This window comes from Perca fluviatilis, chromosome 7 (genome assembly GCF_010015445.1).
Source record: "Perca fluviatilis chromosome 7, GENO_Pfluv_1.0, whole genome shotgun sequence".
Classification (NCBI taxonomy): Eukaryota; Metazoa; Chordata; class Actinopteri; order Perciformes; family Percidae; genus Perca; species Perca fluviatilis.
In genome coordinates, this window is record NC_053118.1 from 12,214,574 (window position 1) to 12,231,664 (window position 17,091).

Below are 17,091 nucleotides of genomic sequence, written 5' to 3' on the forward strand. Positions count from 1 at the left end.
AGTGTTAATTTCGTCAGACGAGACAAGACTAAATATGTTCGTGTACGACCTTTTTTTCCATGACTAAGACGAGACGATGACGAGACTGCGCCAATGTCCAAAAACTCTGACTAAGACTAAATTAACATGCATTATTGTTGAAGAAAAAAGACGAGACTAAAATGTTTTGCATAAAATAAAAACTAAGATAAAATCCCTCTTCATTTTCGTCTACAATCGTCTCTACTTTTTCATCATGAGATAGAATATTCAGCTGTTACTGAGACCCGGTGCCGACAGGTGCCCTAACTACCGTTATCTACCGGACCGAATAGCCTGCGCTTCTCTCCGATGCTCCTAAACGGACGTTAGAGTCAACCGAAACATCGCTGCATGGGGCGCTAGTTAACACTACACTTGGCAGCAGCTAACGTTAGCCTACCGTTAGCCAGCAGTTGGATTTAACCATGGATTTAACACAGTTAAAATGCTGACAGCTAGCTAAACGGTGTAAAGGTTTGTCTCTATTTCCAACACGAGACGTACGACAGTCTGCAGCTGCCGTTGTCTGAAAAACAACACATGTTGCGTTCACTTGAAATACGCCTCGCCAGTTTCGTGCTGCATTTATTTTATTGTAAAATATCCTTTCCCCATGCAGTGGTTGTTTTTGTCGTTTACTGGTGAAATAAGGAAGAGGCTCAATATTTATATAACTTCATAGCATTTATTTATTTTTATAACTATTTGACTGAAATGGTTATCAGAAATAATTTATTTAAAAAAAGACTAAAATGTTTTGACTAAAACTTGACTAAAATGGCGAGACTTTTAGTCGACTAAAACTTGACTAAGATACCTTGAGTTCTCTTTTGACTAAAACTAGACTAAAATGACGAGGCTTTTAGTCGACTAAAACTTGACTAAGATACTTTGAGTTCTCTTTTGACTAAAACTAGACTAAAATGACGAGACTTTTAGTCGACTAAAACTTGACTAACAAAAATGTGTGGCACAAGACTAAGACTAAGACTAAATTAAAAATAGGTGACAAAATTAACACTAGTTCTGGCTCCCTCCCCCACAGAGAGGTGACATTTCACGTCCCAAGAGCCAGCCTCTGCCGCCCGAGTCTGGTCCGTCAAGGCCCCCTGTCCTTCACTGCCACCCGTGTGGCAGCGCACCCGCCCCCAGCGGTTCCTCCCACAGGTGGTGGGCCCATGGGATGGAGAGGGAGGTGCCACGTTGCTTTTTCGGGCTGTGCCCGACCGGGCTCCGTGAAAAACCCTGCCACCAGGCGCACGCTGACGAGCCCTCCATCTGGGTCTGGCTCCAGACGGGGGCCCCGGGCTTCCTCCGGGCAGGGTAACTTCACCTCTTCCCCGATGACTCATAGGGGTTTATGAACCATTCTTTGTCTGACCCCTCACCTGAAACCACTTTGCCAAGGGAGACCCTACCAGGAGCACCAAGCTCCAGACAACACAGCCCTCAGATTCACAGGGACACACAAACCTCTCCACCACGATAAGGTGATGGTTCTCGGAGAGGTCTGGAGACAGTAACTTTTTTTTCAATAATTGATTATTAACTCAGAATCGAGCATCGAATCGTTCTAGAGAGAATACATTTTTTTTCCCCACCCCTACTCACTAGATAGGCAGTAGCCTCTCTTTTAGAGTTAACAATGTAATCCTTGACAGTGGAGACAGTCTGGCACAGCAGGGCACTGGTGGTTTCAGTTTGACTTTAACTTGAAGCTATGTGGTGTTGTTCCTAGTCAGGGTGTACAAACATTTCGTGGAGAAACAATGACGCTCTGGAGGTAAAATCTTATATCTTACTGGTCAAGTTAAACCCCAATGGATGGCGATAAAATCTACAGTTTCTTTGGCTAAGTTGCAAATGTTAAACTGAAGCCCAGTGAAAATGACATGGGTCACCCTGGAATTCCACCAGGTACAGATGCGTCGCATTCTGACTGCGCTTTGGTTTTGTTCAATCTTCGGCCGTGCGTTATACCACATCTCAGAAGCAGTGCGTTTTGCCTGCCTGACTCGCAGATTCGATTGTTTTGGTCATTTTTCCTGGAAGTACCATTTAGTCATGTTATGAACGACATGGATCAAAGATTTGTGGTTGTGTTTTAGTTGTTAAAATAGTGTGGTGATGTGATATACGATGTGGAGTCTTTACAGGGTGTTTATTTAGAAAATTGACCAAATGCTTTCCACTTCCTGCACGGCCTGTTGAACGCCTTGCGGTTCTGTCAATAATAGACCTGCCGCGTATTTTAAGCAGATCAGAGCGGAGAGCCATTCTTGGATGCTTCTGGGATGGTGGAATTACAAGCATTGGCTTGAGTGGCCGCAATTGCTGCCGTCGGCCGTGGGGCCACCGGAACACAGCGCAGATGCACCTGGCAGAATTCAGGGGTAAGAGGTAGCAAATATTACAAAGCCTAGAAAGCCTAGAAAGCCTAGAAATCTAGGTAAGCTACTTTGCTAGCATGCTGTTCCAAGGTCATTAATGCTATGGTAAATGAATGAACATGAAAAACAGCCAGTGTCATATATATTATTATACATTTTTCCATTCAAGTTTGAAAAAAAACATGGTTATTTGCCAATTTTGGTTGAACTTAAACCAATTTTGCCTCCAGAGTTGCTCCGCATCTGAAAAACCTTTGTATTACAACATCATAGATATGAGCGAAAGAGAGTCAAAGAGAGATCAGTGGAAAATGATGACTGTCAGTCATACATCCAGCACCATATCATAGTCTGTTTCCTTCTTCCTCTTCCCACACTTATTTATGAGCACTGTATACAACGTCAACAGTATGACCCAGTAACTGGCATACACGACTGCTCCTACGACCAGAACAATCTTCTCTGATTCAGGAAAGGGTTTTCTAGTCTGCAGGACAACTGTGTAGATAATCCCAATGAAGAGGATGGTGAACCAAACTGATATAGGAATCAGACCAATGAAGTTTGTCACTACCGTTTTCCTCCCAGAGGTCCCCCATCCAGACTTGTTGATTGTTGCTATTGCAAACATTTTGGCTGGCAACAGGCTTGACATGTACAGTACAGAGTAGAACGACATGAACACCATGACAATGTTACCTCTGAGGCAGCTGGCAAACGAGGCCTTGATCAGCGCCACTGCCTGCACAATGAGCAGAAACAACAGAATATTCCAGAGCCTTCCTTGGTAGAAGAGTTGGATTGCAGTGGCAATGAGGAAAAACGGGAAGAAACCCGTGATCACAGCCTCATAAGTCATCCATAGATGGTGTTTGTGGAACCACATTGAGTTGTATAGCCATTCTCTGAAATATGACTTACTCCATCGAGTCTGTTGATTGAGCCACCGCAGGTATGTGATCGGCGTCTCGGTGAGACACTTTGATCGAGCAGTATATTTGGTTGCATACCCAAGGCTTAGAACTCTGTTTGTGAGATGGCGGTCATCTCCAAAACTGCAGTGGGATCCCATGAAAGTCTGATTGTACCAGTCCTCAAGGAACTCGTGTAGGAGCGAATTCCGGTACATTCCTAAAGGCCCACTGATGCACTGCACGCAACCAAAGTAGGACTGGCAAGCCCGCTCAATGTTGAAGGCCATCCAGTACCGAACACTGCTCAGGAAGGAGACCCACGACTCGTACTTGTTTAGGATCTAGATGAGGAATTGATGGGCATAAGAAAAGGTTGGAGGTTTAACATGAACAATGTAATTGATATGAAATACCTTGTTTTGTAAAATTGGTCATTTCCAAGAAATGAGAAAAGTTTTTTTTTTCTAGTATTGTAACCAACCTGCACATCTCCTCCAACGCCTCCCACCATAGGGTCTTCTTCCAGAACCTTCACCATCTCCACCGATGATGCTGGGTCCAACATAGTGTCAGAGTCACACACCTGAGTAAAACCCACAAAATAAACAGTGAGTTACCTGTGTTTTAGGGCCAAAGGTTCTCTGTCACTGTCATGTAAAAAGGCACACAGCTTGGAGAGTTTTTCCTTATCCGAATCAAGGGTCTAAGAATAGAGGGTGTCATATGCTGTAGATTATAAAAAATGTTTGATATTGTTTGAGCTGTATAAATAAGCATTACTTAACGTGGCTTGAGTCTAAATAACAACATGGCCAGTGGATAGTCCTCTGCAACAAAGATTGACTAACTAAACCATCACCCTCTCTCCATTTTCTTCTATAAATGGTCATTTTTCTCCCTAACAAAATCAGGTGATGAAAACCAACTTAGAGCCCAATCCCCATTAACAAATCACATCTGTTACAGGCCGAGCCTGAGGATAGCAACACTGTCCCTCCTTTGCTGAAGAGTACTGGCAAGATTACTGGCTGCACTGCAGTGAGTTCTTTTAAAATCTCTGATTAATGAGAGGTTTCTGGCAGGCTGCATCCAGCTGCAGGTGTTAGACAGCATCATATCAAAGCGTTTATACAGTAAGCTTGAAGTCCCCTTTTTGTAATGCAAACTCATTAAAATCGTTCTCATCTCATAATGAGGTTTCTCTTCAGTTTTACTCATTGCCCAAGAAGTCCTTTGGTAACACCACCAGATGAATTTTACAAGACAAATATGACGCAAGGACACTTATATAGTTATATATCTTCAATCTGATGGAATATAACCGTGCCCTTGGTTCACGACTATACTATTTATCTCAACAGCCCATACTTATTTCATAATTTACTGGGTACATTGCAGATAACAACAGGTTTCCTGGTACTTCATCAGGTTGTGTGTTGCCAAGCTTGGCACTGTGGTTTGTGCTTTAAGCTCCTGTTTTTTATATTTAGTCACACCACCACACAATGTTGGTATTATTAGACTGTATTAGCCAGCCAAACACCCTTGGGAACTGGCTTTTTCAAAGATATAATTTAAATGTCATTAAAATACATACAGTAGGACTGTCTCTTTCAAGTTAATTTTTAAGCTATTTGACATTGTCCGCCAGCAAACAGATGCGTAACCTTTTTTTGACACAGTTGTGGGCCCTGACTCTGAATACCACTCATTTAGATGATGTAACACTCAGCTCTGCGAAACAGATCTGTTTTTACACTAATGAGTTCATTCCTAAAAACAGATAAAACCCATTCTAAAAACGAATAAACCAACACAACTGACATTCCCTTGAGTGCACAGTATAAACATTTTTTTTTAGATCTCTTATCAAAACAACCCAACACAAATTTGATTGATATTCCCTGGATTGGACACACAAAAAAATGTAAAAAAAAAAAACAAATCAAAAACTGAGATAGTTTTTCAAATGGACCCTTCACTTAGACATAAGCTACTGCCGCCCTTCTTCACGCTACACTTCACAACACGATGCACACAGCCACCGTCCGTCTAAAAACAACACAAAAGACTCTTTGTGGACCCCATGTTTGGTTTGGCAGAGCCCCCCCTTCCCTTCTCCAGCCGTCTCTTTCTCCATCTCTCTTTCTCTTCCCTTTCCCTCTTTCTTCAGCCCACACTGATGTCAGCTGTCCTTGTTTTACCTGTGTGTGTCTTTGTACATCCACAAAGATATACACACAGGCACACACCACTGAATATTTTATCTGTTATATAATGGTGTCTAATTTGCACCACTGACCCTCTTCATTCCCCCCTTCTTCTTCTTCCTCCTGTTTTTTTGTCCCTTTTGCATTCAATCTAGTCATTTCCACTATCTACCCTTCCCTCCTTTCACCGTTCATTCTTCTCGTTTAAACCCTTCTAACTATATCCAATTTTAGTTTGACTGACTTACCTGCACATAGTCCATGCTCCTCCCCAGTGCTTTGAAGGCTGTATACATGACCTCTCTCTTTCCTCCCCACTTTTGCATGATGCACACACACTTGTTGTTCAGCACCAGCCTGGAGACCTGCTGGAGGCTCTCGGCGTAGCTCTCATCCGTCTCCTTGGGCCCCCTGCTGTGATAGTTACTCCGCCACACGTACGTGGCCGATGCGTCCCATCCCATGATCTCTTTAAAAATCTCCATCATGTACAAGTCATCGTCCGTGTTCCCGTCGATCACCATGATCACTTTGATCCCCGGGTACGTCAGCCTCTTCACCGACACCAGGCATTTCCTCAGGTAGTTTGGGTCCTCTTGATACGCCGCAATGCACAGCGCCAAGGACTTATTCAGTTTGATCGGCGTCTCTAAGGACCGCCGCATGTTTCGATGTTCTAATAGCGCAAAGAGGCTCTGGATAATGAGGTGGACGACCAAAATGGCGCCGTACAGCCCGAAGGATACGTGATTGCGGGTTGTGGTGAAGAACTGGTAGCCCATGATGTAGGCTGTGGAGATGCCCACCAGGAGGGACACGCCGAACATGGTTGTCCCACATATCCTCAGGTAGGTGAGGACTCTCTGACATCTCATCTAGGGACAGAATGTAGAGAAAAGGGTCACATTTAGTCAATGTAGTCCAAAAAATGATTGGATTTTATAGTATTAATAAAAAGCTGCTATGGAATGAAGTCATTGTATTCATATACTTCAACTAAACAAGAAGAAGAGAGTGACTTCCTGCAAATATCAGATGTCCATCAAATTAGTGAGCTATAATCAGATACATGTGAGAAACGGTCATTCACAGCTTTTCAGCATATTCTTTTACGGGCACACACAATCTTGCTTTACTACAACAAACCCAGGTAGAGAAAGCAGTACAGTTTCCCCTCCTTTTTTATTCCCTTCTTCTCCCTCTCCCTCCCTCTTACCCCTGCCCAAAATCCCTGTCTAAATGTCAGACAGTTGTGAGTAGCCGATTGTTCCAACTCTCACTCGCACAACTTTAGTGTGGGTGGGCGCACATTACAAGATTTTTTGACCCAATTTACCAACAAGCTGGCTGCCCCTGCCAAAGTGCTCTCTAAATGCCTCATAGAGAAACTTTTTTTCCCATCTGTATTGTAAAGAAGGGGGTTCAAAAAGATTTTCAGGCAAGGAACTCTGATCTAGACCATGAAAGATGATTCTGTGTTTTAATGTGGGGACCAGTGAAGAACATTTCCATGCTTTGCTCTGAGCGACGACATGAGCCCGCTGCATTATATCTTCTGCTTAAAATCCTGAACTTTGTTTCCAGCCCTCATTATGTTGCTACCGCCATCTGTTTGGCAGACCAGCGGAGACCCACTCAGCGTGGCTCAACGCAGAGCGGACCACCCTGTGATGTCATCTGTTTATATCTCCGTGGGAAGAAGAAGACAAGAGCCTTTTAGATTTTCTTATGCTGCACGTGTGTTTCTCCCCCTCTGTGTTTCCCCCATAAAAAGTACAAGAGAACATCACTTCTTGCACTAAATCAATACAAAGATAAAGATGTCACGTGAAGAGATAAGTGGCATGATGTTTTGTTGCTTTAAACATTATGAAGAACATCATTTAGAGCAGTGGTGGTTCTCAATCTTTTTTCAATAATGTACCCCCTTTTGAAATCCAAGTACACCTTGAACAGTGCAAAACTTTTTTGGTAGAAAAAAAAAGCCTATGACGAGTTAGAACACTTTGCCTGTTTAAGCTGAGCAACAACCTTGTAATTGAAACACTGTAAACGCTACCCTACATTTTAAATGTTTAGAATCCATCACTGAATTCAGTATAATTATTTTAGGAATTATGCAAAAAAGAAAACGCACATAACACCTGCAGTACTCCATAAATCCCCTAGGGGTACAAGTACCCCCATTTGAGGGAGTTTGAACCTTTGACATTATTACGTCAAAGTAAGTCAGCGGGGAACCCTGACCGTCATTTTCACACTTTCGGCTGCATTTTCAAATTTACGAAACTCTGTTTTTGGTGCCCCTGCATTTACAGTAGTGAGCTTTGCAAATGATTTGTACTTTTGCATATTTCATCATGATATTACATTATGTGTAAGTTTAGTCAAGACGAATAAGACCTGGTAATCAGGACAAGGGACAAAAGAAAAGAAGAGTACACAAAGGCCATCAGTGTTTGTGATTGGGCAAGAGTTATTCACACCACACCCAAACACACAAGACAGATGGAGGGAGGGAGAGATCAATGCATTGAGTGAAAAAAGAAATAATTCTGAAGACTAAAGAGGGGAGGGGCAGAGAGAAGGAAATAAAGGATAACTAACAGCAGTTCACACTGAGCAGAAAGGAAGACTGATATCTAGAAAGACTGCAAGAGAAAAACAAAGTTAGAGACACTGTGAGAGTAGCAGGGCAGATAGTGAGAGGCTAAGCTAAGAGAGAGGAATACATACATACACACACACACACACACACACACACCACACACACACACACACACACACACACACACACCCCTTGGCTCAGAAATAATGCCTTTTTCATTTGATCATTGGATGAGAAGGCCACAACCAGTGTTGCAGGCCTCCTCTGGCATGTGGCAAGGCTTTTAACGTCAGCCACTCATTTACAAGACCCCTGACACACACATACACATACACACGTGTGTGTGTGTGTGTGTGTGTGTGTGTGTGTGTGTGTGTGTGTGTGTGTGTGTGTGTGTGTGTAAAACAAACACATTTTAAATTGTTTTAAGCTGAAAGTGTGTTTCAACTCGTGCATGTATGTGTGTGTAATGTTTTACAACTATATAAGGTAGTGCAAAACAAACTCTTTCACCCTTGCTCTCTGCATCAACTTTGTATGAACTCATGTTTCACCATAAATGTGCAAAAAAGATGTACCTAATAGTTTGTGAATGTTTGGATTACATATTATATTGTAAAAAAAATAAATCTTTGTTATTAAGGCAGGACGTCATCACAAATCTTTTTGATATACCTCCTTGACCAGGGCAGACACATTCACACCTACTGGGAATTAGCAGTTTCCAATTCACCTAACCTACTATACATGTCTTTGGTCTGTAGGAGGAAATGGGAGAACATGGGAGGAAACCACTGCAGACACATGATGGAGAACATGCAAACTCCACACAGCATTTGTTGCTTTTTGGCTGCTTGTTAATTCATGATCCACACTTAACTTGCAACGCTCGCTCTGGTTAAACGTTTGTGGTTAAAAATACATAACCAAACTGTTTAATTTAATTTAAATCATAATCCACGATTGCTCATATCTCATTGCAGACCAACTGAATGCTGGCAAACATATTCAAGTGATTCAGTGCAAAAAGAGACTCTGCTACTTGTTAGGATGTGTTGCTCATCATAGCATCATACACTCTCATGGGCGTGTGATCCAATAAAGGTCAAGACTAATAGTTAGCTCAGTGTGTGTGTGTGTGTGTGTGTGTGTGTGTGTGTGTGTGTGTGTGTGTGTGTGTGTGTGTGTGTGTGTGTGTGTGTGTGTGTGTGTGTGTGTGTGTGTGTGTGTTAAGTCAGGGGATCACCAAAGTTAGCCTGATTCATCATGAATGTCCATACAAAAATGTCATGGCAACCCTTCCAATAGTTGTTGAGATATTTCTGTTTGGACCAAAGTGGTGGAAACACCAACTGAGAAAATGACAATGCAATTTATATAGCCATGCGCTAAGCTAATAATGCAGGATACATAGACAGAAATCCTTTGTATAATATATTTTAATGGGTATAAGGTATCCATACCGATATCTTCTAATACATTATTTAAGTTTTCATGTATAATTGTGTGTGTGTCAACATTTTGACATTGAATTGAGACTCAGATTAATCCTATTAGCGTTTCTGGGACTGGGAACTCTGTGTCCTTTAGTATAAGAAGTGATTTAGTATAGACATGAGAATTACCACATGCTGTAATAACTAAGATATATTTGTTACTTGTCTGGGTAAATGTGAATGCCATTAGGTCTAAATGCTGGCCATGTGTGCGTGTGTGTGTCTGTGTGTGTGTGTGTGTGTGTGTGTGTGTGTGTGTGTGTGTGTGTGTGTGTGTGTGTGTGTGTGTGTGTGTGTGTGTGTGTGTGGAGAGTGTGTTTGTGTGGTGTGTGTGTGTGTGTGTGTGCCAAATATGTTGGCTCAGCATAATATGTACAGTGTGTGTTTAGCCAGTGTGCGTACATGCACACAGGAAGAGATGTACGTGTGTGAGCGTATGTGCGCTGTGGAGAGGAAGAGTTGGTTTGACTGAACCCACAGGAGAGCAGTGGAAGCCCTGTCAGCAGGGTCCTACTTCCAAGGCCTGAGATGGGACATAAAATATAACAAGGCTTGCCAGACTGTATGTGTGTGTGTGTGTGTGTGTGTGTGTGTGTGTGTGTGTGTGTGTGTGTGTGTGTGTGTGTGTGTGTGTGTGTGTGTGTGTGTGTGTGTGTGTCTTTATAAAGTAAGTATGTGTGTATGTGAATTTTGTGTGTGTGTGTGTGTGTGTGTGTGTGTGTGTGTGTGTGTGTGTGTGTGTGTGTGTGTGTGTGTGTGTGTGTGTGTGTGTGTGTGTGTCATTACTGTATGATCTGCACAGGCAGTATGAATCTAAAGCCGAGCCAAAAAAGACATCTTGCCGGTTTGTGTGGAGCTGAGATAACATTAAGCTTACATCTTTATTTTATTGTGACTCAGCGGTCACTGACTACAAGTGTAACATTCATAAATCAGCTATTCACATATAAAACTTGAATGTTGATCTGAAGAGCGAGCCAGCTCACCCCTGTGGCTGGTGTACTGTACTGAGAATGAATACTTGGGTAATTTAATAAACTGAGGGCATAGTTCTTTATTATATGGATTTACAATATATAACAGGCTAATGTAGATATAGTAATGATGTTTATGGTTCGCTAAAAGCCTCTAAGTGTTGATCCATTGAAGAAATATTGGACTAAGTCTACGCTATCACCAAGACAGTATTGGAAAACCAGACCTGCTGAGGTCATACACACCTTTGAAATCACAAACGCATGATGTTCTGCCAGCAAAACGCACACATGCAAAAATGGAGAGATGCATAGTGAGCAAGCAATGCACATATGGAACTTGTGCGTGCCTTTGTGTTTGTTTGTGTGTGTGTGTGTGTGTGTGTGTGTGTGCGTGTGTGCGTGTGAGCTGGGCAGGGCTGGAAAAGGCCAGGATGCATTTTAAAAGCATTAAATATGGAGATGGCCCTCGTGACAGTTGTAGCAGGATGCAGGAAAAGGCTCACATGTTCCGAAGCAGATGATGAGGCAGCGGAGAGGGAGCGGCTGTGAAAGACTCCAGAGTTGGCTGCCGACTTATGCGAGACACACTCGACGCCCTCAAGGCCGGCGCGTATACGTCTGCCCTACCTTCTTGAGCTGCTTTCTGTTATAAGGTCTACTAGAAATGTGCATGTCAAACATGTCAAATAAATACACACAGTCATTGATGGAGTACTCTGCTGCTGGACACGGACTGGAGAACGACTCGAGTCACTATTCTTTGGACTTTTGACTCAACTTGGACTGGCGCACTGATGACTTGGACTCTAGGATTTAAGAACTAGGACTCGGAAGTTGGATGAAGTTTCTGACTACTTTTACGTGTAACAGGCAGTGATGGAGTACTTCAGATTCATTTTATTTAAAACAGGGACAATGCAAAAGTTAACATTAACCTTGTATAAAAACAAAGAGAGATGCATTGTGCCAGGTTGTAGCACAAGCTATTTTCCGCCCGTAGTCCCTTAACAGGTCATTAACACAATAAAAATGCCATGCAAGTGAAATACAAAACATTAAAATATACAATTTTACAACAACAATTGTTCCCCCTTCCTAAAACCAACCCCCCCACCCCACACCAACAAAGCTATGCACTCAAAATCCTTATATCTTAACACTTGAGTCCTGGACTCGTGTTGCTATTCTCTGGACTTGTGACTCGACTTGAACTCAGGTAATGGTGACTCGACTCAAACTCGACTCAAACTCGACTCAGACTCATCTTTGGTGACTCGGACTTGGACTGGAACACTGGGGACTCAAGACTTGACATACAGTAGCCTATATTTAATGTATGGATATAAAAGCAACAACTGTCATAAATCTATAGCTTAATTTTATTCATCTCATATTGCTGCAGTCAAATGGATGCTGCACTGCACAATTGAACTGAAAGGTTATGGGAGCTTTCAAAGGCGCCGCTAGGAAGTCGCCGACTCTCCCCACTCCCCACTCCTCCCTCCCTCCCTCCCTCCCTTTCTCCTCCTCTTCCTTGTCCCTCTCATAAACCCCCCATGTGGTCACTGTGTGCTGTTGTTGTGGGAGTGTTGTCAATATAAGAACCGGAACTTAACGGTAACACCACCCACCGCACTGCGCTGCACTACTCCATACATGATTGGAATCAGGTGGACAGGGCCACGACTGGCAGAGGTACAATGTTACAACATAACTTGGGAGTTGACTTTTACATTCCCTGTCTCTTTATTTCCTCGCCTTCTGTATGCTATTAGAACCAGGTGGGATAAAGTTCCAACTGGCAAAGGCACAAAGGTTACAACATCTAAAGAGAGTGCTTGTGTTATCGGTTTCTTCGTTGTGTATCATCTCAATATATCTACCGCAGCAGTTGGGGGTTGCATCATTTTAGCTCTAATCAATTTTAAAGTGAAAGTGGATGGTAAAGCTGCAATTCATTATTTAATAAAACACTGGTAAATCTCAATTTCAAAGCCAAACTATTCTGTTTGGTATTTTGGCATGTTCCCCTCCCTTTGACTCATCCCTTGCTCCCTTTTTTTTTTTTTTTTTTGTGAATGAGTAGAAGGAAGCGATGCAAACATATACTACACAGAGGGTGTTAGAGGAAGATGGAGCGAGGAAAAGTTGCAAAAAAAAAGATGGAGAACAACAGTTTGGTATTCAGTAAGAAAAGAAAGAAAGTGTGTTGGAAGGAAGGTAGTGAGTGAGTGAGAGAGAGAGAGAGAGAGAGAGAGAGAGAGAGAGAGAGAGAGAGGGGAGGGATGGCAGACACCAAAAGAAGAGGAGGGGGAGGAGACTGGTGGTAGACTTGGCTCAGTTCACTGCCAGCTGAGGCACTGGACTTACGCCACCGTGACAGGCTCCAAGATGTTCAGCCAAATTACAGATGTGTCTCATGCCTCCCTCTAGAGCCACTCCTCTGTCTAGTTTATTGTTTGGTTTCCTTCCTATACAGTCACAAAGACAGCAAAAGTGTTCACTGTGTTTCTCCTGCTTCTGAAGGCCATGAGATGTCTGGCATAAAACATTTTAAACTGTTTCTCCTTTTCTGAATCCAGCCTGTCTCTGTGATCCAACACTTTCCCTTATCTGACTACAGACAGTTATCAACGGTGCTCTAAAATAACTCCCTTCTTCCCTACATGGTAGAAATTTCTATTCTAGCACTCTGTATTATCATGGTTAATTACAGCTAAGAGATAACAGAGGCATGAAAACCCATAGGGAGCCTGAAACATTAGGAAGGAAGCAAGGATGTGACTGTGATTTGGATTTAAAATGTCTGACCTTTTGTCATGTGAGTGAGGTATATTAACATCCTACTTTATTCTGATCATTCTATAACTTGTAATTTGATGCTGATTTCTTGAATGTGAATAAACCTTTATAATCAAGAAACAGTGTCAGCAGATTCCTCTCTACACAGCAACGCACCATCGATACCATATAAACTACATGAGCTTTTCCACAAGATATACCACAAGTTACATCGTCGAAATCATCTAAAAAGAAAATGTTCAGGAGCCAACTATGTCTGCTGCGCAGCGAGCACAGCTTACTTTGTGCAGCTCCTGGGTTACTTTAACGTAATGCCTGGACCTGTGCATTAACATTGGCATCAGCCCTCCCTGTGAGAGCCTTTGACTCAGTATGAGGTAGTGGCAGTCTAACTCAGAAACTCGCTGGCATCCACATTTTCACTTTTACTGGCTGGCTGAAGCGTTGCTTTACTGCTACTTTATCGAGGGAACCTGGAAAGAATACTGTGGCATTAATGCAGAATAGATGAGGTAGGTGGTGGTGTTGTGGGTTTGGGAGGGGCTGCACATATATGCTTTCCTAACTTCAGTAGTTATACCTTGCCAGCCCCAAGGCCCTATACCCTGAAGGACCCATGCTGTGAGCAGTAATGGCACGTGGGACTTGTTGTGAGCCCTAATGGAGACCAGCTATGGAATGCCTTCCTCTGTTAAGTAGTAAACTGCTCTGTGCGCTGTGTGGAAGAACATCCTGTAGCAATGATGAGTCTACAGTGAAATGTATGACTGTGTCACCTATGGAAGAGTGCTTTTCTTCCTCTTTTGGCATGACCAGCTACAGTACAGTAGGCAACATTCATGGACTACCCACATTGCTGCACATAAGATTTAAATCTCGGTTTAAGTACTTTATATGTTCCGCTAACAGGGACCAGAGATGGATTGCCTTTCTTAACTGTACAGCGAGCCAAATGCTCAGCGGAGGGAACTCCCTCGAGGGCTGCGATTAGGGACAGTATGTTGGTATTAGTCTGGATACATGTCTGCATTGACAGAGGGTCCACACATGCACTGATTATACAAAGAACCTTTGTCCTCAAACTATCCTTTTAAAACCTACATATGGATTTCAAACTAAGTAAATGCTGATAAGTGTGGTAGCCACTGTAAAGGTTTCTCCAGAAGTACAGCAATACTGGACATATTTCTAAACAATTCACTGCAGAAGAGAAGCTAATGTGAAAGAACGTGGTGGATAAACTGTATCTATGCTTCAGATACTTTTGGAAAAGCCAGAAAGGTTAAGTTCCTGCACAGTAGGGGACGTGTGGTACCTCTTACATTGACATATCAATACTGACAGTGGACTAAATGCTTGACCGCTCCTTACAGGTGGATATCACCGTGGTTCCAGCTTGCACTGCGTGAGCATGAGAATGCATCAGGAAGAGAGAAGCCAGGTCAGTAGGAAGTAGATTCCATGTGTAGGATAGAACGTGAGACCGGGTTGGCTGTACATAATAATGTCAGAGAGGCTTAGACATCCAACTCACAGATGGGCATTCCTTGTGTGGGTTTTATATTAGCCAGCAGTTGTATCTGCACACTGAGAGTGTAGACAGTGTAGGCGGATGAAGGAAGAGAGTATGGCCAAAGAGTGTGACAGATGTTCATTTGCATTTGTGCATAATGTGTGTAGTGGGTGTGTGGGGAAGTTCTAATGCCCACAACAAGGAAACAATGTGCAAACATTATGGCACCTGCATACGCTTTCGGTCATGTGTGCATGCATCTATACATTTCTGATCACTAACACAAGATCGGTGTGAAGATCAGAGGGGTTGGATGGACACTTCAGCAAGGTAAATGTCTGCCACCACTATACCCTGCCACTCAGAGGACATTAGTATTATCAACAATTAGTACGTAGGTGTCTAAAACATAAAGGCCATTCAGTGTCCACGTGTGCGCAAATACCGGTCTTTCACGTGTGTCATCAAATTCCGCGCTCCACGCTGAACGAGTCCAAATCCAGCCTTCCCATTGGCTCACATACCTTAAAGAATGACGTACAGCTTTGCGACGTCATCTATTTAGTTTATTCTCAGGCTGATGAAAAATGGCTCGGCAAAGACTATGTGTAGGTTTGTTAAGAGTAATCGGGCCGGATATGTTTGGCACATTTTCACAGCTGGCACTCCTGAGCAAAGAGGAATGCTGATGTCCGTGTCAGTTAGGGAAAAACTAAACTTTTGACACACCTTTCTTCTTTTTAGTATTAATGTAATACCATTTAATGTAGCTATGATCTGTGGAGGAAAAAAGACGCAATTAAAAAAAAAAAAATGTAAAACCTTCCAGTGGTTTTACGCACGACCCGTTAAGGCGCATTAAGAGAGATAAAAACGACCGTGACAGTTGCATGGCATGCCCCCCAACTTAAAGCTTCACGCCCATTATTGAGCTTAAATATTGGACAACATCCGTATTGTTTATAATTATGAAAGATACCTCATATTTATAAATGTATTGAAATGAGAGTTTGGAGCATGAACATGTCCAAGAAGAATAATTTGAATGCATTTAATTACAGATTCTGATGGAACATTTATTCCAGTCTGTCAGCAAGCCGCAGGCTCGCTAGACCAAAGGATCACCGGCCGCCTACCTTGAAGCAGCTGTTGTCCTCTCGTAGTCCTTGGGAAAGGATGCGGTCAGCTCCGGCGGCTATGGTACCGCTCCACAGGGAGAAAAAGTCTCGACAAAGTTTGAAAGGACACTTGTGTAGTAATGTGTCTCATGAATCCGCTGACATTGATCCTCATTAATAAGAAGAGAAACGTGCACGTTCCCCTAAGTTTGCTCAGCTGGATGCTCAAAAATATTCACGACTGATGTCCTCACTAGTTTCTAAAAGTCTGTCTGCAGTCATTAACGCTACACCGCAGGCTTCTTAGGTGCACAAGCACAGACATCATGTCAGTCAACTTTGGCATCATTCATATAAAAAAGTATAAATAAAGAGTAGAATATGCAAAAATGATAAATATTTTTCTCCATCAACGTCTGGCAGCTTCATTCATATTTTCTAAGTTTTTAAAAGTTACAAAAAAAGCCATCCACTCTGGCAGCGTCAATCATGATCATAATAATAATAATAATAATAATAATAAAAAAAAGAAGTTTCCAGCAATGACTCTGATAATTAAATGTGAGCCAGATCATTTGTATGTTGCTGTCTTGAGGGGCATGTAGGTAAGTCTATAGTTTCCCCAAGCATCCAGGTTACACAGAGCGCAGTGAAGTGGCCAAAAGTCTCTCTGCCACTGCTGTCTAATTCCTTCCAGACGGCTGTGTGTGGAGCCTCCTTTATGGCTGCTTCGGCTCCCAAACCCCTTTTACCGGCCTACAACAGATTGGCGTGTTGTTTTAATAAGAGGGGATGGTTTGGGGGGTGTAAGGAGGAGCGATAGAGTGGAGAAGAGAGAGAGAGAGAGAGAGAGAGAGAGACTCACTCATTCAAACTCCTGAGGTAGCGACAGCAGACAGAGAGACAGACAGAGAGAGAGAGAGAGAGAGAGAGACATACACCCCTGCCCCATTCAAACCTGAGAGCATAGCAGGACTGTTGCATGCTCCTGAGAGGCAGTTAAACCTCCATGTTTTGTCTTTAATTGCCCTTAAACATAGTG

General features: G+C 42.8%; 1 protein-coding gene across 1 annotated transcript; it reads right to left on the reverse strand.

Annotated features, from left to right (window-relative positions):
- Positions 1 to 985: 985 nt before the first annotated feature.
- On the reverse strand, positions 986 to 16,782 carry has2 (hyaluronan synthase 2). Its single transcript, XM_039804765.1, has 4 exons — positions 16,068 to 16,782; positions 5,784 to 6,410; positions 3,807 to 3,908; positions 986 to 3,666 (listed from the first exon to the last, which is right to left on the reverse strand). Exons 2-4 carry the CDS (start codon positions 6,408 to 6,410, stop codon positions 2,737 to 2,739), a joined length of 1,659 nt encoding a protein of 552 aa, XP_039660699.1. The 5' UTR covers positions 16,068 to 16,782; the 3' UTR covers positions 986 to 2,736.
- Between the last annotated feature and the right edge of the window lie 309 nt (positions 16,783 to 17,091).